We start from the raw sequence: 25,925 nt of genomic DNA on the forward strand, positions 1-25,925 counted from the left end.
CTATGTAGATTCTTCAAACCGGACACAGAAGACTCCAGATCGACCCACCTCCTGCTCTCCTTCCCAGGTATTGGACTAAGGGACTCATCCCCTCCCCCTTCACTCCCCCCTCCCGCACAGTCATTGCCCCCAAATCTCTCCACGTGACTAATTCCTTCTTGGCACCTGTCCCTCAGAGATCCCAAACACGGAAGCTCCCCCATCATGCTTGGAGCACAATCCCGTAGGGCCCTGTGTACCTGCTCCCCAGCCCAAGACCAGCTCTCTTCCAACACACGTATCTTCCCTCTCCTCCTCTCTCCTCTGCTCCGGGACTTCTTCAGTCACTGTGGCCTCCTTGAAGTTCAGATAGGCAAACCAGATCGCACCTCAGAGTTTTTGCACTTGTTAGTCTGTATTTTTTTCCTTTACCAATGCCAGAGATGCAACTCAGGGCCTCATACACAAGCAAGAGCGGTATCACAAGGCTACACGCGCCATAGCCTGCGCCTTTCGTTCAAGGCTTATTCGCTGACCCCACTCTGCCCGCTTCAGAAGTGCCACTTCCTTTAAGAGGCTCTCTACCTGCTTCCCAGACTCTTTTAATCCTGCCTTCTCTGTGGCACTTACCTCCCACAACTCGATATTTCTCATCATTATTTATCATTCACTTTTGTATTGGCCTCAAAAGGGGAAGTCTCCTCCGTGAATCCAAGGACTTTGTCTGCAGCATCCCCAGGTACACCCCAGGTGTCAGTAAACATTGGTTAATTGACTGAACAGAAGAGTGTTGCTACTGCCTCCCTTGAATGCCCTCTCTCCTCCCTCCTGCCTAAGGCCCAGCCCTAGCCCACTTGTCCGGGGAAACCCTCTGTGACTTGTTCCATCTCACTGGGTAAGTTTAGATGCCAGATATAGTCCAAGGGGAGTTTGCAGGCAGAAGAAAAGAGGCTGCTTTTATTGGAGCAGAGGGGTGGGGAGGAGAAGAGGGGGTTCTAGGCTTCAGGCTACCAGGGTGGTCTCGAAAGGGCAAGCGCGTCACTTTTTCCACTCTTTCTTCTCATAATCCCAGTGGGCAGCCAGGCCCTGTATGGGGTTGCTCTTCATGTCCAGGAGGCGCTGGAGCTGCTGGGCTTTCCGTTCATCCGTCAGGGTGACAACCTTCTCAGGGAACACTGCAAGGAGGGCAAGGGTGAGATAGCCTCAACTCAGGTAGAATAATTGAGAGTAAAAGATGGGTAGACTTTACAAACCAGGAGAGGAGCTAGATGGTGGTGTGGGACTGTAACCCCAGTACTTGGAAAGCTGAGGCAGAAGGATAGAGAGCTAAAGCCATCCTGGGCTACAGAGTGATAAATACCAGAGGAGAACAGCATTTAAACCAAAGACTGGCTCCACAGGGAGGGACTTGAGAGACCCGTACCTGTGGACCCTCTTAGCCTAGGCTCTATCCCTGGTACTTAGTTTTCCCCCTACATGCATGTATTTGTGGGCTGGGCTGGGGTGTGCACAGTGGAATGCTCACGTGAGCTATGGGGCATGTGTGGAGGTCTGAGGAGATCGTTCTCTCCTTCTACTATGTGGCTCCCGGGGGAATTGAACTCAAGCTGTAGGCATGCTGGCATGCACCTTTAGCCCCTGAGCCACGCGCACCTTAGTTTGAGGCAGGGTTTCTCACTGCCCCCGGCACTCACTGCTCGGCTAGACTGACTGCAGGGATCCTACTGTCTCTACCTCCCCAGTGCTGGGGAGAATTATATATGTGCCCCACCATGTCCCACAATAATTCATTACTATTATTTCATGTGTTTAGGCGTTTTGCCTGCATGTATGTCTGTGCACCATGTATATGTCTGGTGCCTGAGCAGGCCAGAAGAGAGTGCCATATTCCCTGTTACAGACAGTTGTGAGCTGTCTGGTTGGTACTGGGAATGAATCCAGGTCTTCTGGAAGAATAGCTAGAGTAACTGCTGAGCCATTTCTCTGACCTAACATATCCACTCTTTTTTTTTTTTTTTTTTTTTTTTTTTTTTTTTTTGAGGGGTAGGGTAGGGTTTGGAGGCAGTGTTTCTCTGTGGCTTTGGAGGCTGTCCTGGAACTAGCTCTTGTAGACCAGGCCCGTCTCAAACTCACAGAGATCCACCTGCCTCTGCCTCCTGAGGGTTGGGATTAAAGGTATGCACCACCAACGCCTGGCCATATCCACTCTTTATGCTGGTGCTAGGAATCCAAACTCAGGTTTTCATGCTTGCATGGCAAGTACTTTTCTGACTGGGCTGTCTCCCAACCTCAGCATTGATCTGTCTAGGGGTGAGAGAAGGCCCCTATAACACAGCAAACCCTGAGCTAGACCTTTTCCCAGACTTTGCCTTTTCATGTTTGCACAAGACAGGAATTCCCATCAAGCTTTTACAAAAAGTCACAGCAAGCTACTCCCAGCATTTGGGAGGCAGAGGGAGAGGCTGGCAGATCTCTGTCAATTCAAGGTCAGCTTGGTCCAAGTCAGCCAGGAGCACATTATGAGACCCTATTTAAAATAAATAAACACTTGAAGCACTGGCAAAATGGCTTAATGGGTGAACATGCCTGCCACCAGACCTAACAGCTGACTCCCAAAAGCTGTCCTCTGGCCTCCACTTAAATAAAATTTTAAAAGAAAGAATATGGGCAGTGGTGATGCACGCCTTTTGTCCCAGAACTCAGGAGGCAGAGACAGGAGGATTTCAAGGCCAGCCTGGTCTACAGAGTGAGTTCCAGGACAGGCTCCAAAGCTACACAGAGAAACCCTGTTTTAATGCCCCCCTCCAAAAACAAAAAACCCCCACAACCCTGGCATGGTGACTCACATCTGTAATGCCAGCACTGGAAATTTCAAAGCAAGATGATTGCTGCAAGTTTGAAGCCAACCTAGGCTCCTTAGTGAGTTTCACAGCAGCCTGGGTGTGGTGGTTTGAACAAGAATGGCCCCATAGGCTCATATATTTGAATGTTTAGTCATTAGCGAGTGCCACCACTTGAAAAGGATTAAGAGGTGTGGCCTTGTTGGAGGAAGTGAGCTTTGAGGTTTCAGAAGCACAAGTCAATCCCAGTGTCTCTCTTTCTGCTCTCTTCCTGATCCCAGCTACTTCTCCAGCACCATGTCTGCTGTGTGCCACCATGACAATGTACTAAACCTCTGAAACTGTAAGCAAGCCTCAATTAAATGCTTTCTTTTATTAGAGTTGCCATGGTCATGGTGTCTCTTCACAGGAATAACACAGTGACTAAGACACTGGGCTAAAGAGAAAGACGTTGCATTCTTTCATTTATTTATTTGGTTGTTTTTTTGGGGGGCAGGGGGGGTGACAGAGTTTCTCTGTGTAATCCTGGCTGTCCTGGAACTCACTCTGTAGATCAGGCTTCCCTCAAACTGAGAGACCCATCCACCTGCCTCTGCCTCCTGAGTGCTGGGACCACTGTGTGCCACCACTGCCCAGCAAGATCTTGCATTAAAAAAGAAAAGTGTCTTGTATGAAGGTTCATGCCTTTCAATCTCAGCATGTGAGTTTGAGGTCAGCCTGGTCTACATAAAGAGTTCCAAGCCAGACAAGAGTACATAGTGAGACCCTATGGTGGGTGGGTGGGGGAATTCCCAGAAAAACAACATTTCCCAGCTTCTCCTGTAGTTAAGCAAGGATATATTATCATCCGAGGTCAGCCTGACCTGCATAGTAAATCCAAAAGAAAAGAAAAAGAAAAAGAATTGGTTGCAGTGTGTACACCTTTAATCCCAGCACTTGGGAGGCAGATGGATCTCTGTGAGTTTGAGGCCAAACTGGTCTAAATAGTAAGTTCCAGAACAATCAAAGCTACATAGTGAGACCATGTCCAAAAAAAAAAAGGAAAAAGACAAGAGATTTGTGTCTTCCAACTGTTGAAAAAGTATGCTAAGAAACACATGGTTAATACGTAACAATCAGAAACACCACTATTCATGCACCCACGTGGACCTACAGCCCTCTCATTAAATCCTCTAAAGAGCCCAGACAGAGAGCTGGATGTGATTTTTCCATTTTGCCCATGAGAAAACTAATGCCCAGAGAGCTAACCTCCTTACATCCCCCCTAGGTGGCCATGTTCTGTTATTCACCCTCCCTCTGTGGAGACTTTTCAGAACCCTTCAGGTAAGTCCTCAATATGGGCCCGTTGACAGCTCAGCCAGTGGCTATGGGCACGGGGAATACATTGCCTACAGCCAAGTGACTGATCCACTCACCATAGACCCGTTGCCACCAAATCACCAGAGCTGTAAATCCAATGAAAAAGAAGACACAGCCCATCACCGTCTTCCATTGGTTGGAGCGATGATTCATCTCTGCGAAGGTTTCATGGAACTGGAGCCGGTACACTGGAGGCAGGTGGTGTGCAAAAAAGGACTCATGCAGATCCAAGCCCAGGACCCAGGAGCCAGCCTTTTACCCCTCCAACCCTTGGCTGCCCCTTCTTGCACCATAGGTTGTTCACTCAGTCTCTGTGTTGTAGAATATTATTTTAACTAGGCAAAATTTTTCTATGCTACAGAAAATTACTTCAACTGTGTGAAGGTGTGTTACTTTTGTTTGTCTAACTATGTAAAGATTCTGTGCTGCATCTGTTTCACCTCGCCTGCCTAAGGCACTTTGTCTATACTAGCTGAATAATACTATTGGTCTATACTAGCTGAATTGGTCTAAAAAGCTGAATGGCCAATAGCTGTGCAGAAGAAAGGATAGGTGGGGTTGGCAGGCATTGAGAATAGGAGAAGAAATCTAGGCTAGAGAAAGAAAGAGAGGAGGAATGAGAGAAGGAGGAGGGGAGGATGTGGAAGAACAAGGGATATGCCTGGGGCCAGAAGCCAGCCAGACATAGAGAAGCAGTGAAAGTCAGATATAAGGAAAAAAGAAAAGTGATGCACCCCAAGGCAAAAGGTAGATAAAGAGAAACCTGTTTCTTTTCATTTAAGTTAAAAGAGCTAGCCAGAAATGCCCTTAAGCTAGTCAAGGATTCAAAACTAATGAGAAGTCTGTGCCATGATCTGGGAGCTGGATTGTGGCCTAAAAGAAAAGGCCTGGTACACCTCTGAGTATGCAAATGTGCACATGACATACGTGCGTGAACCTGAAGGCCAGAAGTTACCATCTGGAGTCTTCCTCAATCACACTCTACCTTGTGTTTTGAGACAGGATCTCTCACTGACCCTGAAGCTCACTGATGGGTCTATACCAGCTGGCCAGAGAGAGCCTCCTGTCTTGGGCTCCCCACGGCTGGGATTACAGGCAGGTAGGTGCTGCTATACCCAGTCTTTTTGTGAGCTCAGGTTCTCATGCTTTCGTGGCAGGTACTTTGCTGAGCCATCTTTCCAGTACACAGTACGTTCTTGTTTGCTTGTGTGTTTTGTTTGTTTTGTGCTAGGGTCTCACTCTGCTGTCCTGCCTCTGCTTCCTGAATGCTGCACCCCATAGGCAGCTTAACCATCAGATTCTTAGTAAGCACTTAATGTATACAAAGCATGGTAACCCTGCGCACAGAGGTTCCTATCCGCATGGAACTTAGGAGGGGAGGATCCAATTGTTTCAGCAACCGTGTTAGGGGTTGGGGAGCTGCCTCCATTAGGGAGCCTGAGAAGGCCTCTCAGAGGAGCCCTTGGGGCCCAGGTTTAGGAAATCAAATAGAGAAAGCCAAGTTGAAATTAAAGCATAGTCAGCATGGCTCACGCCTTCAGTCCCAGCATTGCTGAAGTAGACGTAGACAACGTCAGCCTGGACTAAGTATTGAATTCTGGGCCAGCTAAGCTACTTAAAGGAACCCTTTGTTGCAAAAATTAAAATAAGACCTGGTGGTGGTAGTGCATGCCTTTAATCCCAGCACTCGGGAGGCGGAGGCAGGCAGATCTCTGTGAGTTTAATGCCAGCCTGGTCTCCAGATCAAGTTCCAAGACAGCCAGGGCACCACAGGGAAACCCTGTCTTGAAAAACTAAAACATAAAAAAAATTAGTTAAATTAAATGGCTCAGGACAGGAACAGATGGGGAAGGGGTGAGGAAAGGCAGCATGGTTGAGGAGGAGGAGTGAGTGTCAGGAGGCAGGTTCCACAGGGCCTGGCCAGTCCCAGGGAAGATGGATTTGGGGTCATTCTAACTGAACAGGGAGGGTGAATTTCTGACACAGAAGTACAAAAGCAAGCTTTTATGTGACATTTTTTAAATCAGGACTTTCCTGACCTCCCCCTTTCTACTGAGAATTTTATCTGCTTTGTAGAGCTCGCCTCCCACCGCAGGCTCTCAGAAGAACAAGGGCTCTCGTCACCAATGCATCTCAGCACTTAGATGGCCGGCTGCACACAAGAGGCACTGTCTTGTATCGTTATGCATTTAAAACTGTAAAACATTTATTTATTTTGTGAAAGCATCTTATTACACAGTCTAGGCTGCCCTTGAACCCACAATCCTCCTGCCTCAGTTATTCCCGGGGCTGGTATTACAGGTTTATGTCACCATGCCAGTTTAAACCCTATTTTTATTTTGTTTTGCTTGTTTTGTTTTTCGAGACAGGGTTTCTCTGTGTAGCCTTGGCTGTGCTGGAAGTCACTCTGTAAACCAGGCTGACCTTGAACTCACAGAAATCAGTCTGTCTCTGACTCCCAAGTGCTGAAATTAAAGGCATGGGCCACCACTGCCCGATGTAAATTTATTTTTGTTTTATGTACGTTGGTGTATTGCCTGCATGAATGTCTGTGTGACGGTGTCAGATCCCCTGGAACTGGAGTTTACTGTCAGTTATGAGCTGCCATGTGGGTGCTGGGACCTCTGGAAAAGCAGCCAGTACTCTTAACCGTTGAGCCAATTCTCCAGCCCCCTCTTTGCCCTCTTCCTCCCCTCCTTTTCTTTCTCCCACACCCTTCCTGCCTTCGTTGCCTCTCTCCCTTCTTGCAGTTCTTTAAGAGTGTCGTCGCCTATGTGAACAATGCAGGTCTGTGTACCTTAAATAGCTCGGCAATGGCTGTGTGCAGAGAAATGAGTGCTGGCACAGGTTCCTGGGCACAACTGTCTGGGGCTGGGCAGTTTGGCTGCCACAGTGAATCTCCACCCAGGCAAGAACAGAGAGAAGGAAGGAGGTGGGGTGAAGGTGAGGGGGGGGCCCAGTGGCTGCTTGCTGGGAGGGCGCCCTCCTGTACTTAGCTCACCAGCCTTCCCAGAGTGTGTGACGTGGCAGTGGTCCTGATGCCTTCTGTATGGGTCCAAGTCCTATGTCTAATAATTCTAAGTTGTGTGGCAGGGCCAGTGACTTCATCTCCCTGAGCTTCAGTTTCCTTTGGAACCGACTGTGGAACCGGCTGCTGGCCAGTTAATGGTGGGTACAGAGACATACTTAATGTGGTGACATTTGGGTAAAGAAGGAAAGAGGGGCTTTCCCCTTCTGATGTAGAAGGGAGATGGGTGGAATAGATAGAAAGAGAGGAAAGGAGGGAGGAGAAGAGAGAAGGGGAGGGGAGAGGAAGGAACAGGGGAGGGGGAGGGGGGAGGTAAAGGATGTGCAAAGAAAAGGAGCCGACAGAGCACTGAGCATGTAGGTTTATAGGGCAGGGGTGCGGCCTGGCTTGTTCCCACCCATGCCAGTGCCTGCCTTATAGTAGATGCCTTGAGAGAGAGAAGGGGTGTGTGAGCAGTGCCAGCTACTGCCCAGTAGTACCCCTGGAAACAAGAGTCACCAGCACCCGCCCCTGTGAAGGAAGCAAAGAGGCTCCAGATAGCCCAGGTCAGCCCAGGACCACACAGCTCTCTTCCCTTCTTCCCTGCCTACCTCAGCTTCCTCTCTGTGCCCATGTAGTGACATAAGGACCCCTCACACCTACTCCTATGACACCCTCTCCATGTCATTCTTATTCTTCCCCAGAAAGTCCTCCTGGAGACCCTCTCCATCTTTTGAATCCACAGTCCCTGGGACACATCCCACCTTAGCCACACATCCTGACTCGAACTGTGAGATCAGTCCAGGTGACTCTCCTCATGTCCCCAGTGTCACTAGACCTGGGGGTTCAGTTCCCCTTCTCTCCAGCCAGACAGCCTGCCTAGCCCAATACTTACAGGCCACCTTCTCTGCTTGGCTCAGCTGGGCCCAGCTGCCCTTCTCTTTCTCCTTCAGGGCCCGCTGCTCCTCGGTGAGCTCTGTGCAGAAGGGTTCATCGGGCATGGGATAGGAGCGCTGGGCATAGCAGTCAACATAGGGGCTTATCCTCTTCCGCTGGCTGCCAGCTGCAGGTACAAGGGAGGGAGCTGTGTCCAGGCTGCCCCAGGGCCACCTATCTTTAACCACAACTTTAATTGTAGGCAGTACATTTCTTGGTCACTATGTGCCAGCTGAAGGCTTTTGGGTGAGTTGGCTCATGGGCCACTCTAAGCCAGATGCTATGGTCATCTCCATTTGGCAGATGAACAAATTGAGCCTTTAAGCAAGGGACACAGGCCGGGATGAAGGTCACCACCTCTTTGCTGCAAACCTGGTGTTCTCTGGGAAGATCTAAGCCTGAGAGGAGGTCCAGTAAGGCAGAGGCTAGGGTGAGGAAGGGCTTAAAGAGGGAACTGAGATCCAGGCGAAACTGCCATGCAAACTGTAAAGCACCATGTGCGTGTCTTTACACGTGCTTAAGGGAAACAGCTGGGTTTGTATTGCAGCTCGACACTCAGCCCACACTGCGCAGTTGCTTCTGAACAGCCTCATCTAGAAAGTGTGGGTGATAGGTTGCCTCACACCTCAGTGGAAGCTTCCAGATAACACATCCCAAGGTCGTCTGGGGGGAAGAGGGGCCGGGAATGTCACTCAGTGGATAGAGAACTCGCCTAGGATGCAGAAAGCCTCGGGATGTGAGGAGGTCCGGGTTTGACTCCCAGAACCACTCCCTGTGGTGGACCATGTGGGTCATCTCACCTCTTCCACTAGAGAGGACTTGGGAGGTAGAGGCAGGAGGATTAAGAATTCAAGGTTATCCTGAGCTACACAGCAAGTTCCAGGCTGGCCTGCTACAGGAGAGCCTGTGTCCAGAAACTAAAATAAAACAAGATGAAAGCAAAGGAGAGGGCCTGAGCGATGACTCCTCGGTGGGTAAAGGCAGTTGGCGAGGCAGTATGGCCTGAGTTCAAAACTTACACAAAAGTAGGAAAGAGCATTCTCTAAAGCTGTCCTCTGACCTCCGCAAGCACAGTGTAGCATGCATCCCCATATATCTTGCGTACATACAATAATAAGTTTAAATGACCCCTATACATCATGCATACAAACAATAATAAACTTTTTAAATCATCAAAGGCCTGGAACACTGCAGTGTTCAGGGATCATAGCTCCAGAAAGGATGGTTTTCTTCCCAACCTTCTTCTAGAGGTTGTCCTTGGGAACTAGGCCTCAGCTTAGTCGTGCAGATGGCCAGGTTGCCTAGAGCAAGGCCAGAAAGTGGAGGGTCTCACTACAGGTTCTCCTGTTTGTGACACCAGAGGCAGGACAGCTTCAGAGCAGGCCTGGTTCTGAGTCCTCTCACTTTCTCTCCTTCCCTCCTTCCCTCATTCCTCCCTACCCCCCACTTTTGAGACAGTCTTGCCCTGCAGCCCAGGTTGATCTCTAACCTACAGTGATCCTCCTGCCTCAGTCTTCCAAGTGCTGGGGTTGTAAGTATGAACCTCCATGCCCAGCTTTGCTGTTGTCCTTTTTGTTCGTGACAGGGAGTCTGTCCACAGGCCAAGCCCTCAGCCTCCTGAGTCCCTGGACTAAGGTGTGAGCCACCCTACCAGGCCTTGGGTGCTGCCTGCCTAATATCAACAATTCTGAGCTCTACTTGTTCATCTGAGAAGTAGAGATAGCACTGCTTCACCCTGTTGTTGCAAAATCTAAAGTAAAGTGATTAGTACAGCTTGGGGGTCCCAGTAATGGATCAACAAATGTTATCTTTGACATCATTTGCCTGAGCATCAGGAGATTGCTTCTGCTACCTGGCTGAACCCTCACCTGATTTAGATCTCTTCTGAGTAGTCCCGGCACCAAGGTCTGGAAAGAAGAATTCAGGGTTCCCATCCTTGCAGCACCCTCCCCTTGGGACACAAAGGTCTTAGAGGGCTAAGGTGTGGGAGCCAGGCTCTAATGAAACCTACTTTCTTCTTCCTCAGTGGGCTCAGTTTGCTAGAGGAACTTGGTCCAGGACCCAGGGGCAGGATCAAAGGAAGTTGACAAGGCTCTCTGACAGAGTTCTGGAGCTGGGCTGGACACCTGGGTCTGAGCCTTACCAGTGCCTCCTGGGCTGTGTGTCCCTCGAGTTCCGAGTCCTCCGGTCCTCATCAGCAGACTCCAGGCAGCTCTGGGAAGCATCTGTGTGGCAGGAGACAGGTGTGGTTCTGTACCACACGGATCTCTGGCTGCCCCCCCCACGGCCAGATTTTGATTTTCTGGTGGATTGGAGATGACTCTTCCAACTTTTGTCTAATAACCACCGTGGGAGTAGATGGGGGAGGGGTGTAGATATTTGGGGCCCTCTTGGGTTCTCCATTCATCATTTGAGAAGTGGGAAGAGGTCAACCCTCTGGATGAGGTCTGAACATTTTGGTACTGGGGGGCCTGAGCTCTGCTGCCAGTTTCACAACAGCCGGGTTAGGAGCCCCACTAAATTGTCTGCCTCAGAGGTAAGTCCTGAGCCTCCTCCCTGCAGGGCAGTTGGCCCAGGTCTCAGAGCAGATGCTCTGCGTCTTGCTAGGTCTCCTTAATTGACTGCCTACGTGCGTTCTGCCTGCTCCGCTGCAGAAGGAGGGGGCAGACTGCTCCCCACCATCTCTCGGACATGCAGGGTCTGGCATCCCAGCCGCTCTTAAGGACCAAACTAGGTCAGCGGGTGGGAGAGGCAACACATCCTCTGTAAAGAGGAAACCCCACATTCTGGGAAAGAGAAAATGCCCAGGATTAGGACCCTGGCATCAGAACGGGTCAGTGAGGGGATCCCAGGAAGGGAGGGCTGTGCGGTAATGCAGCAAAGGCCACCACGAACACCCAACCCCGACGACCCTTCCCTCCGGAGGGACTCACCTTGCAGGCTGAAGCCAGCGGAGCGGAGCAACCCAGAGCTGCCCCGCTGAGTGACTGGCAGGGAATCACAGACGGGACCGAGGGGACCAGAGCGGGCCCCGCCTCCTCCCGCCACCCCCACGTGGGAACGTCCCGCCTCTGTCACTTGTGCTGGGCCACATCCCCAGGGAAAAGAAGGAGGGCTGCAGCTGCTCTCCCTGTCCCCACCGGTGCGGGGGACCTCCGCAGACCCTTGGCTGGCAGAGGAGCTGGAGGAGGTCGCTGCTACTCTACCCTTCTTCTTGTCATCCCACCAGGAATGCTCTCTAGTTTTGTTTTGAGTCAGAGTTCTGTGTAACCCAGACTGGCCTCGAACTCACTATATAGCAGACACTTGGCTACCTCTTGCCTCCACTGCCGGGTCTCTGGGGTTATAGGTCTTGTCAACCTTCTAGGCGCCTATCCCAGGCAGCCTTCAAGCACCAGTGTGGGTGCTCCTCCGGCCCTCTACCCTGAGAGGGGTGAGGTGTGGGAAGAGAGGAAAGGCTCCTTCAGCCCCAGGCCACCAACAGTCCCAGGATTCCAGAGGTGGAGGCAGGAGGATCACAGAGTTCAAGGACAGGCTTTGCTAGACCTTGTCTCTAAAGAAAGAAAGATAAAGCCTCCCCCTGGATTGTTCATCTGAGCTGTGTGACTCTCAACAAATGGCCTGATATCTCTGAGCTCATTTTCTCTCCCATAAGAGAAACCTAAGGTTAGTCCCTACCTCCTGTATTGAGCTTCATCGGCTGTGATAACTTCATTACCAGAAAAAGGTCAGGTATGTGTAATAATTACCCATTGACCCAGCACTCCGGAGAAAGAGACAGGCAACTCTATGAGCTAGAGGCCAACCTGGTCTACATAGCTAGTTCCAGCCAGCCAAGGCTACATGGTGAGGCACCACCTCAAAAACCAAAATAAACAGAAGAATTATTTATTGATACTGTACCAGTGAAGCAGCTTAATCCCAGCACTCGAGAACCAGAGGCAGGTGGGCCTCAATGTGTTCAAGGCCAGTCTGATCTACGTAGTGAGTTCCGGAACAGCCAAGGCTATGTAGAGGGACCCTGTTTCAAAAAATAAAAGGTAAATAAATGAAATAAATTTATTATTAAGGTGTGAGTGAGTGTGGGCATGCATATGCCATTGCAAGCAAGAAGAGGTCAGAAGATAATTCTTTTAGCAATTGCTCCTACCTGCTGATGAGTTCAAGGCCAACCTGAGCTACAAAGTCAGACCTCGATAGCCAGTGGAGCTAAGTTGGTGACAAAAACACTTATACTCCCAGCACTCAGGAGGTTGAGGCTGGAGAATCACATTGAATTCAAGGCCAGCCTAGACTACATACAGATTACCAGGCCAGCAAGAACAATATGGAAAGATTCTACCTCAGAAAGAAAGAAAAGGGGGATGGGGTAGGGGCTGGGGAGCAGTGAGGTATAGCTCAGATGAAGAATGCTTGCTTAGCATAGACAAGGCTCTGGGTTTGATCCCAGCACTCAAAGCTAAACAAACTTCTTTTTTCTTTTTTTTTAAAGAAAAGAATGGATGGAGACCCAGTGCAGCTGCATTCATTACCAGTTTACAGTGACAAGACCAGACATAGTCCCTGGGATTATGGGCTCACAGTCCAGTTCCAGGTCTCGGGAACAACCTGTTGGAGCCCGGAGACAGAAAGCCCCAGGGTGTGTTGCAGACCAGAAGGAAGGCCAGGGAAGAATGCAAGAGGAGGGCTTGATGAGGGGGGAGGGCTTGTGAATACTTAACCAACACATGTCCAAGGCCCTGGGTTCAATTTCCAGCACTCCAGAAGTGGAGTGCTGTGGAAATGAAGAAGAGCATGGATTCAGTTAGGAAGGCCACAGACTGTCGGTGAGGCCTGTGGTTCTACTGTGAACTGGAGTCACTGTGTCCTGGTTTGCATCCATAGCATATGCTCATCCCCAATTCATTCATCAGAGTTCCAGCCTGTTCAGGCCAGATATTCAAGAGAAGATGCTAGAAGAACTTAAAGGCAGGATGCATATTACCTCCATTTTGGACCAGGGTAGCAGGGCCTGGGGAAGGTAAACATGAGGTCCTGGGATTCTAACACCCCCGCTCCTCTGCCCAGTGCCAAAGGCGGGCCCCACCAGGCTCTCTAGTATACACTCCTGGGAGCTGCCCTCCCCTTTCTACCAAGGTAATTCCAGATGTGAGAGATACCCAAACACTGCTTTCTTCTTGGAGACTGAAAAGTGTGTTGTAGAGGAGACCCCTGGAGCAGAGGACAAAGGACTCTCTGTCATGTAGCCTTGAAGAAGCACACCTTGCATCGTCCTTGCGTAGCCTAGTCCTCCCCAGCCCACCCCCATGCTGTGCACCCCCCAGTGACTGAACCAGGGTCTTGCCTGAAGGTGAGGATATAATTATATCACTAGACCCAAGATAAATGATAAATGGGTGTTTATTGGGGAACAATTACACAGAAAAACACAAAGAACCGCTAGAGCGTTTCCCAGTTCTTCCTACCGGAATCGTGGACACACGAGAAAAAGTGGCCAAGGAAAACCAAGCCTCAAGCTCCTCTCTTTCCACTTAAGTCCGCCTGAAACTACACCCAAAGGGGTGTGGCCACCGTTACAAGTCCACAGGCCAGACCCCCTACACTAGCCACCATACCCAGCATGCCTCACTCTTCCCAGATGATGGGGGCTGTACTGGGAGGAGTGGCTTATATGTGGGTTCTACTGCAACCACACTGAGTGGGCGAGCAGTGTCGCTTCTGGGCCTCAGTTTCCAGTCTCTCACAGGGCCTCCCGAGGGAAGGCTTACGAGGAACATGACCCTCTGTTCTTCCCTATCCTTTCCCACCAGCTTCTGTGGGAATTCCAGGCCCGGGATGTGGAGTGAGGCTATGATGAGGACCATCTGTTTGGAAGCTCTACCCAGGCCTGAGGAAGAGTGAAGACAGGGCCCCCTCCGAGGGGCATGGTAGGTATGGTGGCTCGCTGTGCCTGTAGGGCCATTGAAGAACATCCTCTGTGGCTCTTAGACATGTGACAGACTCTCTGTACATCAAGTCACTCGAGGGGCCTGGGCCTGGGCCTGGGTCTGCCCGCGAAATCCCTGGTGAGAATGATCCTTGGGATGCTCTCCTGTAATCTGGCACTCAGGAATGGAGACAGCAGGGTAGGGAGTTAAAGGTCATCCTTAGGATTCTGCCAACCGACCCAGGAACTAGAGCCCTCATCCAGTGGCTGATGGAAGCAGAGACAGACATCCACAGATATACACTGAGCTGAAATCGGGAATTTAGTTGAAGAGAGGGAGGAATGAAGAGTAAAGGGGTCTGTACCAGGTGGAGAAACCCACAGGAACAGTTGGCCTGAACAAGGGAGAGCACATCGACCCCAGATGCTGTCGGGGAGGCCAGTACAAGACTGATCCAGACCCCTGAACATGGATGTCAATAAGGAGGCCTCTGCACTCCAGGGAGCCTCTGGTAGTGGATTAGTATTTTTCCCTGGTGCAAGAAGGGACTTTGAGAGCCCATCCCATGTGAAGGGTTACACTCTGGCCCTGGACACATGGGGAAGGGCCCAGGACCAGCACAGGAAGATTTGGTGGACTTTGCAGAGGCCCCATTGAGGGCCCTACCCTGCCTGGGGAGTGGTGGGTGGATGGGGTGGGGGGTAGGCTGGGGGTGGGGGAGGAGGGATAGGGGTGAGGGGAGGGAGAGGGAAAAGGGACTTACATGTGAAACAAGCTTGTTCCCTGACTAGAACTAATAAATAAAATTTAAAAAAAAATAAAAGGTTATCCTTAGTTACATAGCAAGTTCGAGGCCAACTCGGGCTACATGAGACTTCAAAACAAAACCCATGGTTGGCCCCAGAGTAGGGAACATCCTTGGGGGTATTGCACTCATGCCCTAGGGCTGCACCTGTGGAGGAAGGGAGGGATTTGTCCATTTTTGTGGGCACTAAGGTTAAAGTTATTTTCTTTTTGTTGCTTTCTTTCTTTTTTTCATGTCCATGTTCCCTGATTTCTATGATTTTTTTTTTTTTTTTTGAGACAGGGTTTCTCTTTGTAACTTTGGAGCCTGTACTGGAACTCACTTTGTAGACCAGACTGCCTCAAACTCATAAACGTCTTCTGCCTCTGCCTGCTGAGTGCTGGGATTAAAGGCATGTGCTACCATTGCCCAGCCATAAATCTTTATTTTGGAAAAAAAAAAATCGGATCCAAGCAGTGGTGGCGCATGCCTTTAATCCCAGCACTCAGCAGGCAGAGGCAGGCGGATCTCTGTGAGTTCGAGACCAGCCTGGTCTACAAGAGCTAGTTCCAGGACAGCCTCTAAAGCCACAGTGAAACGCTGTCTCGAAAAAAAAAAAAAGAAAGAAAGAAAGAAAGAAAGAAAGAGAAAAGAAAACCAAAGAAGAGGAGGTGGAGGAGAGGGCTCACTATTAACTCAAGTTGGAAGTTCTTGGGATTTCTCCTGCTTGGGGATTGATGTCGCTCTTCTTCTGCTCCTGTGATTCCTTCCAGGGTTCGGCATTACAGTTAATGTCACATCTCCTTCATCTCACTGATCCGTGACAGTTCTTCAGGCCTTCCCAGTCCTTGGACAACTTTCATTTTGCTTTCCCACTTTGAAGATTTGGAGTTTGTTGTGTTTTTAAGAATTGCCTGCCAGTTTGGATTCTCCCAAGTTTTCTCGTGATCCAATTAAAGTTACAGGTTGCTGGGGGGAAACTTCATAGAGGTGGGAAGTGTTCTTACCTTTCTCAAAGCATCCCTACTAGGGGCAATTAATGCTGAGCAAGTAAATGGGGAAGTGAACCCAGAGGCTAAGGTGGTCTACTGGGATACATTTTTTTTTTTTAAGATTTATTTATTATGTATACAGTGTTCTGCCTGCATGTACACATGCAAGTCAGAAGAGGGCATCAGACCTCATTTTAGATGGTTGTGAGTCACCACGGGGTTGCTGGGAATTAAACTCAGGACCTCTGGAAGAGCAGCCAGTGCTCTTAACCTCTGAGCCACCTCTCAGGCCCTCTACTGGGCTTCTTAAAACACTGTAGAATTATTTGTTTATGTGTTTGAATGTTTTTTTTTTTCCTGCATGTGTGTATATATTTCTTTGGAGACAGGCATGCTTTGTGCCCTAGGAGTCCAGACAAAATTTGATCCCCTGGAACAGAAGTAACATAGCTGTAAAATACTGTGTAGCTGCTGGGAACTGATTCAGGTTCTCTGCAAGGGCAGCATTGAGCCTTTGATCCAGCCCTACTGTACAATTATTATTTTTTGGACAGGGTCTCACTATGTAGCCCTAGTTGATTTGGAACTCACTATGTAGACTAGGCTGGTTTTGAACTCACAGAGGTCCACCTGCCTCTGCCTCCCAAATGCTGGGATTAAAGGCATGCATCACCACTTGGCCCATTATTATTTTTTAAAGATTTATTTTTATTTATCAATGTGGTGTATGCCACATGTGTGGGTGCCTATAGAGGCCAGTAGAGGATGTGGGATCCCCTGGAGCTAGAGTTATAGGTGGTTGTGAGCTATTGTACCATGTGCTTGCTGGTAACTGAACAGCAGTCCTCTGGAAGCACTCTTAACCACCAAGCCATCTCTCTAGCCCCAAATATTATTCCTTTACTTTGTAAGATGTATGTATGTATTTGTGTGTGTGTGTGTGTGTGTGTGTGTGTGTGTGTGTGTGTGTACCCATATGTATGATGTGTGTGACATGTACCAAATGTCAGCCTCCTTTGTCTTCATCTATCACTCTCTACCTTAACTTATGAAACATGGTCTCTCACAGAATCTAGAGTTTGTTGATTGTCCTTGACTGGCTAGCCAGCAAGCCCAGGGAGCCTTTCGTCTCTGCCTCCCTAGCACTGGGGTTATAGGTCCATGTCTTCGTACTACACACACCCTACTTTCTCTCCTTGACTAGCGATTGACCCTCTGGCCTTGTACATGCTAGGTTAGTGCATGGCCACTGAGCTACCTTCCCAGAACTTTTAAAAAACTCATTTACTTTCTATTTTAAGACAGAGTCTCAATAAGTTGTCCAGGCTACTCACTATGAAGCAAGGCTGGGCTACATGAGACCCTGTCTTAAAAGATGAGTGACTGGAGAGATGGCTCAGTGAGTAAAGGCTCTCTGCCAATTGGAAGTGAGTTTGATTCCCACACGGTAGGAAGAGAGAGAACAACTCCTGAAAGTTGTCTCTGACCTCCACACGAATGCACCATGCACCCCCTTAAGTAAATAAGTAGTAAAAGAAAGAAAGAAAGAAAAAAAGCTATAGTCATGTTGATGATATGAAGAAATGGATCTGGAAGAAAACTTGTCAACCACATATCCAGAACAACGTTTTCGTTCAGCACCTCAGCTTTTTCATTGGTAAAATGGGGTGATTACAGCTCTGCCCTCTCTGAGTTTGAGCAGGTATGAAGGGAGGTGCTGCTACAAAATCCTCAGGGCAGACCTGACTGTCAGAGGCTGTCTTGGGACAGAGCCCCAGGGTCAGTGGACTGAACTATGGAAGTGATGAGTCTGGGTGACTGCTGGGAGGCAATAATGCAAAGCAAAGAGTTGCTCTGCAGGAAGGTAGTTGGAATGACTTAGGAGGATTGTCTCTAAAAGTCAGGGTATCCAGGTATGATCAACACTTGGGATCTCAGCACTTAGGAGGCTGGAGCAGAAGGATCAGGAGTTCAAGGCCAGCCCGAGATAAGTGAGACCTTGTCTGAACACAAAACAAAGGAGCTACAGAGTAGGGGAGGAGGCATATGAGTTAGTTTTCCATGGTGACAGAAAGCTAAGAGAAACAACATAAAGGTGGACCATGGTTTCAGAGATTTCACCCATGGCTGTCTCTTCTTTTCCAGGCTTGTGGTACATCAGAACACAGTGTCAGAGCAGGGATGCCACCATAGTCAGTGACAACAGACAGACAGACAGAGGAAGAGATCAGGGACAAACACACAGCTCAATGTCACATCCCCTAGTGGTCTACTTCCTCCAACCAGGCACTGCCTCCTATTTTCTATCACCTTTTAATGATACAGGTCAAATTGTGAGTCTGGAGCTGGAGGGAGGCTCGGCAGTTAACACTGGCTGCTCTTTCAGAGGACCTGGTTTCTGTTCCCAGCACCCTCATGGTGGCTCACAACCCTCTGTAATTCTAATTCCAGGGGATCTGGTGCCCTCTTCTGGTCCCTGAGCATACCTGCATGCATGGAGCACACATGTACACACACACAAAAAAAGTAAAATTGGGGCTGGAGAGATGGCTCAGCGGTTAAAAGTGGTTAAAAGCACTGACTGCTCTTCCAGAGGATCTGGGTTCAATTCCCAGCACCCACACGGCAGCTCACAACCATCTATAACTCTCTGTTTCAGGGGATCTGACACCTTTTTGGGTGTCGGGCATGTACAAGATACACAGACATACATGCATACTAAACACCCATACACATAAAATTTTTATTTTTCGAGACAGGGTTTCTCTGTGAAATGGCCTTGGCTATCCTAGAACTCACTCTGTAGACCAGGCAGGCCTCAGACTCACAGAGATCCCCCTGCCTCTGCCTCCCAAATGCTAAGCCCATGATTAAAGTTTTTTGTTTTTTTTTTGTTTGTTTGTTTGTTTGTTTGTTGGTAAAAGGCTAGGCTCACAACCAAAATTTTTTCAAATTTAATCATGTGGGCATGGTGGTATACACTTTTAATCCCAGCACTCAGGAGGCAAAGGGCAGTTGGATTTCTGTGAGTTCAAGGCCAGCCTGGTCTATAGAGCTAGTTCAAGGACAGCCAGGGCTACACAGAGAAACCCTGTCTGGAAAAACAAAAAACAAACAATTTAATAATTAATCCACCATCGGGGACTAGGGAAATGTCTGGAGATCTACAAAGATGACACCAGCTAACAATCTAAGCAACAGAGGAGAGGCTACCTTAAATGCCCTCTCCTGATAATGAGATTAATGACTGACTTATATGCCGCCACCTGATAGCCCTCTCCAGCAGCTGGTGGAAGTAGAAGCAGACACCCACAACTAATCACTGAACTGAACTGGAATCCAGATGCAGAGAAGGATGAGTGAAGAACAAAAGGGTCCAGACCAGGGTGGTGAAACCCACAGAAACAGCTGACCTGAACATCGGGGAGCTCTTGGTCCCCAGACTGATAGGTAGGATACCAGCATGGGACTGATCCAGACCCCAGGAACATGGGTTTCAGTGAGGAAACCTCGGAAATCCACGGGACCTGTTGTAGTAGTTCAGTACTTATCCCTAGCATAGGTGTGGACTTTGGGAGCCCATTCCATATAGAGGAATACTCCCTGAGCTACGACACATGGGGGTGGGCCTAGGCCCTATCCCAAAGGATATGATAGACTCTGATGACACCCTATGGAAGGCCTCACCATCCAGGGGGAGCAGAAAGGATATGTGATAGGTAGAGTTTTAGTTGGGGGGGTGGTGGTAGGGGAGGAGGGGAGGGAGAAGGGAACTGGGATTGTCATGTAAAATAATCTTGTTTCTAATTCAAATAAAAATAATCTGCAAAAAAATAAATGAATCCACCACCCACTGGCTTCATCTATGGATGATCTATCACCCTTGAGCATTGCCCCTAGCTAGAGACCAAGCCCTGAGATACTCGAAGCTTTTGGGAAGTAACTTTAAATCCAAACCATAGCCCTAGGGGATCTCGTGTGAGTTCCCAAATTGGATTTGGTTCCTGGAGGAGGTGAATTCAGATAAAGGAGATTTGGCAAACATTGTTTGAAGTTTTTTTTTTTTTCTTTTGTGCAAGGTTTACAGGTCAGAACAAGAAGAGGGTGCAAGTAAAGGCCTCCATATCATCATGAGCTTTCGAGAACCACAGCTGTGGGCTCTAGACCTGCTCTGTGATGCTGGTGAGCCTGTAGGGGCCTTCATAGTCTGGGGCCTTCATAGTCCCTGTCACAGACAGGGACAGATGGTCTGTCCCTGTCACCTGGCAGAATGCACTCAGGCAGTACTCTGGTCAGCCTAGGGTTCCATGGTAGTGTAGTCTGCATGCAGGTGCAAAGGACCCCTTTAAAAGAAAGACCCCGGCCCACTTAACGCTCTTTCCTACTGTTCCCCTGGGACAGACAGGACTGTTTCCTGTTTCCCTCTTCTGTCCTCTCTGTCTCTGTGTCTTTACTCCCCCCCCTCCGCTTTTCCCTTTCTGATAAAACCCCTCACTAAGCTCTGTCTGCCTAGCATGTTTGTCTCCTGCCTCCTTCTCCCTTGCCTGCCATGGAATCCGCCAAGGCTCCCCTCCAGATTTATCATAACACATATCATCACCGCTTTCCAGAAGCGGAGCTGTTCTCAGTGCCCCCCCCCCACACACACACACTGCAGGCTCTAGATGCTGGAAGTTTACATTCCCCTCTCCTCAACGCCAGGGTCTCTTCAGGATTGTCCCAAAGTCCACCCAGCTGGAAACGGAGCTGGACACTAGTACGGCTGCTCTAAATCTATGTAACTGCCTTTTATGAAACACATGTTTACTGAGCAACGACTTTGTGGCAGTCAGTGGCCATAGGGCTGCAGACACAGAAGTACAGGGAACAAGTGAACAGAAAAAGATCACCTCAGCTATGCTCCCTCACAAACAACCCCAAACTTTGGGTCTTAAAATATCTGGGAACAGCCAGGCATGATGTCTGTAATCTCAGCACTTAGGACACCGAGGCCTGGGCTAGACTGAGACCCTGCCTCAAAACTAGACAACAAACAAAAACAAAACTTTGGAGCCAGGCCAGGCAACACATACCTTTAATTCCTGGAAACAGAGGCAAGCATATCTCTGCAAGTCTACATAGCATAATTCCAGGCTAGCCGGAGCTACACAGTGAAACCCAGTCTCTAAAAAACAAAACACTGGGGTCAGCTGGGCGGTAATAGCACAGGCCTTTAATCCCAGCATTCCGGAGGCAGATCTCTGAGGTCAAGGCCAGCTTGTTCTACAGATCTAGTTCTAAGATAGCCAAGGCTACACACATACACACACACACACACACACACACACACACACACACACACACAAAGAAACCTGGAGTCACTCTATGGGTTTTGTCTTTGTTTTCTGTTCTGTTTTGTTTCTGTGTTGGGCCTCACTCAAACCCAGGGTTTGGAACATGTAAGGCGTGTGCTCCATCCTAAGATACACCATGAGCCCTATACAGTTTGAGTCACAAGACAAGCTCTGTGTTATGATTTGAATAGAAAGTGTCCCTCACTGGCTTGCTGTGTTAGCTCCTGGCCTCCAGGTGGAGTTCTGTTTTAGAAGGTTCTGGAGACTTTAGAGATGGGACCTAGCTTTAAGAAAGTAGGAGGCAGGTCCTTGGGAAGATATTGTCCCTGTCCCTTTCCTTGCCTGTCCACCATTACATAATGGGAGCTCCCCTCCCATACCCTCCTCAATGTGATGGAGTCAACCTTGTGAAACTATGAACTGAAACACCCCCCAAAAGTCTTTCTGTCAGCTGTTTTTGTTTGTTCAGTGAAGAGAGCATTTCACATGTGTCTCAGGCCATCCTGGGATAGTTGAGGATGATCTTAGGTTTTATGTGGTGTGGCACGCCTGCAATCCCAGCTTTTGGAAGATGATTGCAGGAGGATTAAAAATTCAAGACCAACCCCAGCTGCATAAAGAGTTCAAGGCCAGCCTGAGATACTGTTGTTAGACCCCCAGAAAACTCAGGCCTCCGGGGGTCCTAGCCCAGGACCGCGGTCACCCCAATCACCAGGCGGAGTCGAAAGCTTGATACAAACTGCACGAGGCTTTATTGTTGTTTAATGAGCTAACCCCATGTTAACTCGGGTCTTCACCCACCCACCATGGCGGATGACTAGCAAAGACAGCTTGAAGGGGCTGCACAGAGATCTTATAGGGCAGCGTAAGGGGAGTGTCTAGGGGTACGCACAGGCTCAGGATTGGTGTGGCTCCAGGCTTGGAGGGCTTGCCCTGTGTTGATTGGCCAACTGGTTGTTATGGCCCATAGGCCCTCCCAGGGTGGTTGCTATGCTCTGCGCATCATTGCTGTGTGCTTGTCTGTAAAGCACACCCAGAGCCGTAAAGCATAGCACCTCCAGCTAACTTCTGGTTGATTCCTTGTCACAAGGCAGGCATCTGACCTCCTAGTGACCAAGGCAAGGTCAGAAAAGCATGTGTTAGGCTGTTATGGCTGCCAATGGGGAGCTGGCCCCTTCAGTTTTTTGGGTTTTTTTTTTCACATTAAAAGTTTTATTGAGGGTGAGGTAAGAAAATCAGGGAAGGAAAGAGAAAAGAGGTAAAGAGACACAGAGACAGAGAGGACTGAAGAGAAAAGGGAGGGGAAAAAGCAATACTGTTTTTTTTAAATATGTATTATTCTGTCTGTCTATCTATTTTGTTTTTTGGAGACAGGCTTTCTCTGTGTAACAGCCCTACCTGTCCTGGAACTCACTCTGTAGACCAGGATGACCTTGAATTTACAAAGATCCACCTACCTCTGCCGTCCCAGTGCTGGAATTAAAGACATGTGCCACCACTGCCCAGTGATATATAAGTTTGTTTTTGTTTTTTCTCGACAGGGTTTCTCTGTAGTTTTGGAGCCTGTCCTGGAACTCACTCTGTAGACAGGCCTCACGAGTGCTGGAATTAAAGGCATGTGCTACCACCTGCCAGAAAGATGTTTATTATTATTATTATTATTATTATTATTATTATTATTATTTTGGTTTTTCGAGACAGGGTTTCTCTGTGTGGCTTTGGAGCCTATCCTGGCACTCGCTCTGGAGACCAGGCTGGCCTCGAACTCACAGAGATCTGCCTGCCTCTGCCTCCCAAGTGCTGGGATCAAAGGCGTGCGCCACCAACACCCGGCTTTTATTATTATTTTTACTTTATTTTATGTGTATTGGTGTGAAGGTGTCAGATCCCAGGGAACTGGAGTTACAGTTGTGAGCTGCTAAGTGGGTGCTGGGAATTGAACCCAGGTCCTCTGGAAAAAGCAGCAGTACTCTTAACAGCTGAGCCATGTCTCAGCTCCGATATACAATATGTTAACTAGAGCTCTGATGTGGGTGGAAGTTTTTGGATTCTGGGGAACAGTTATCTGAGTACCGGGATACATACTCATAAACCAAACAAACGGCAACACACACACTTGAGTTTAATACTCTCACAGTCCATTAGAGGCCGCCAGGATTCGGGCTGTCTCTAACCTCGGCGACCCAGATGGGGTTTCTCACCCGTGCGGGCGCAGTTCCAGTTCTTTCCGAGAGGGGGCGCGAGTGGCCAGATAAAAACCAGAGGGGGCGTCCACTGTTTCACCTCTCAGCAATTTCCCTCTCCTGGCTTAGAGTTGCTGGGTCTTAAACCCAAGAATGGAACACAAACAGACAGGAAATCGTGATTCCTCTGTCTTGCCTCTCCTCAAGCACAAGGCACAACCAACGAGTGGTGGCTCTCTAACAAGAACACAACATACAAATTTTACAAATCGTACAAAGAAATTGGTGAACTCTAAGCTTATGAGGAGCCTTGAACTTTAAGCTTCTTGGGTCATCTCAGAGTAAATGTGTCCATATTCATATATTTATTCACCATCAGTCTCCTCTAAGAATGGAAACTCCTAGATGGTACCGAGTCTTGCTGGAACTTAGTAGTTTGTTCCTGTGCAAGGGAAGAAAGAGCTTTCTAACTACAGGATGACTAACAGTTGGGACTCCTATAAATTTCCAGGAGGAGTAACAGCCCGGGGCTCAGGGTGTATAGATTTGACTTTGCTGGAACTTCAGAGCAGTGGACAGAAAACTTGGAGAGCTAGGCAGAAGAAGCAAACATCCGATCAGAAATGGCACAGGGGCTGGCTTTCCTGCTTCCCTTTTGGCCTCCAGCCATCCTCTCTTCTTCTTCTAACTGCTCCTTACACAAGGTCCTGATGCAACTCTGTATGGGCCTGGGGCACCTCTCTTGGGGGAAGCTCTGGGAAGGAGGTTTTGCAAGAGTCAGGGGCAGGAAGCAGAGCCAGCCAGGGTGGGGTCAGAGAGATAAGGGAGCCAGGCCTGTTCCCTCGACCTGTGGTTCCTCCTAGCACTGTTTCCTCTTCCCTTCCTTTTCCAGGAAAGTTGTGCCTAGTCCTCACCCCAGCCTCACCCAACTCTTGCCTGGCCCTGTGACTCACCTCCTTTCCCTATAGCAGCCAGGCAGGATCTGAGGTCTGCCTACCACTTGAGAACCCAGCTATGTGACCCTGGGCATTAGGTAACCCTCTCTGGTTGGTGGTTCTGGTGTTCAATAAGAGTCAATGCTATTGCTGGGGGCAGTGGCTGGCTCACACTTGTAATCCTAGCAGTTGAGAGGTGGACTGCCTTGAATTCAAGGCCAGCCTGGGTAACAGAGTAAAACCTTGTGTCAAATTTAAAACAAGTCAAGAGTGGTTGTAATGATAAATAAAAAAAGAAAGGCAAAGTGGGTACGTTTTCATCGGGCCCTGCCAAAGCATGCCACTAAGCAAACATGCCACGTGCTACAGAGTTAGCTGGAAAGATTTATTAGGGGAGGGGGAGAAGTGAAAGGCCTTATAGGAGTGGGTACATCAGAGAGGCAGGCAGACAGAAAGACAGACAGAACAGGGAAGAGATAAGAGGAAGAAGAGAGGCAAGAGAGCAAGCTGTACCTGGTGGACTTTTTTTGAGACAGGGTTTCTATGTGTGGCTTTGTAGACCAGGCTGGCCTTTAACTCACATAGATCCACCTGCCTCTGCCTCCCAAGTGCTGGGATTAAAGGCGCCACCACCGCTCAACTCCTGGTGGACATTTTTAAGTGATGCCGGAGTGACAGGTGATGACATAACTGTTTTGGCAGCAGAGGCAGGCTGCTGCTGCAGTGGAATCTAACAGTGGTGGCACACACCTTTGATCCCAGCACTCGGAGTGCAGAGGCAGGTGGATCACTCTAAACTGGAGGCCAGCCTGGTCTACATAGTGATCAAGAAAAGAAAAACAAAAACAAATGTCATTAAGAACAAGTCTAAGGCCAGGCAGTGGTGGTAAATACCTTTAATCTCTGCACTCAAGAGGCAGAGACCGGTGGAACTCTATGAGTTTGAGGCCAGCCCGGTCTACATAGCAAGTTCCAGGACAGTCAGGGCCATACAGAGAAACCCTGCCTCAAAAACAAAACAACAAAAACTCAGTACCACTGGCCCCTGGGGATGGAGGTAAGGCTGTGTATATATATTATCAGGGCTTGATGATCCCTCACTCTCCAGACAGAACCAGACCTTTCCATAGAATTTGGTTGGTTTCCACCTGTTTCGTTTTGTTTTTTGTTTTTGTTTTGTTTTGTTTTGTTTTGAGACAGGGTTTCTCTGTATTGCTTTGGAGCCTGTCCTGGAGCTCGCTCTGTAGACCAGGCTGGCTTTGAACTTACAGAGATCTGCCTGCCTCTGCCTCCTGAGTTCTGGGATTAAAGGTGTATGCCACCAACTCCCCGATTCCACCCAGTTTTAAGACCTATGCCTACCTATGTGGTTAGTCAGGGTACTTGTCTAGCGTGTTTAAGGCTCAACCATTACTACTGTTGCTATTAAAATGAGTTTAAGGGGCTGGAGAGATGGCTAAACACTAAAGCTTGTCTCCCAACCAAAATGAGCAGGAGATTGCATTGGGTGACTAAGGGGTTAAATAAGTTGATTTTTTTGTTTGTTTGAGACAAGGTTTCTCTGTGTAACATCATTGACTGTCCTGGAACTTGCTCTGTAGACCAGGCTGGCCTCCAACTCACAGAGATCTACCTGCCTCTGCCTTCCGA

The 25,925-nt window shown here is 48.9% G+C and overlaps 1 protein-coding gene across 1 annotated transcript; it reads right to left on the minus strand.

Moving 5' to 3' along the window:
* Positions 1-892: 892 nt before the first annotated feature.
* Positions 893-10,346, minus strand: LOC100757022. The gene is made up of 4 exons (XM_035446011.1): positions 10,265-10,346; positions 8,081-8,248; positions 4,235-4,366; positions 893-1,154 (listed from the first exon to the last, which is right to left on the minus strand). The coding sequence occupies exons 1-4, from the start codon at positions 10,344-10,346 to the stop codon at positions 1,018-1,020; spliced, it is 519 nt and encodes a 172-aa protein (XP_035301902.1). The 3' UTR covers positions 893-1,017.
* Between the last annotated feature and the right edge of the window lie 15,579 nt (positions 10,347-25,925).

Source organism: Cricetulus griseus, chromosome 6 (assembly GCF_003668045.3).
Source record: "Cricetulus griseus strain 17A/GY chromosome 6, alternate assembly CriGri-PICRH-1.0, whole genome shotgun sequence".
Taxonomy (NCBI): domain Eukaryota; kingdom Metazoa; phylum Chordata; class Mammalia; order Rodentia; family Cricetidae; genus Cricetulus; species Cricetulus griseus.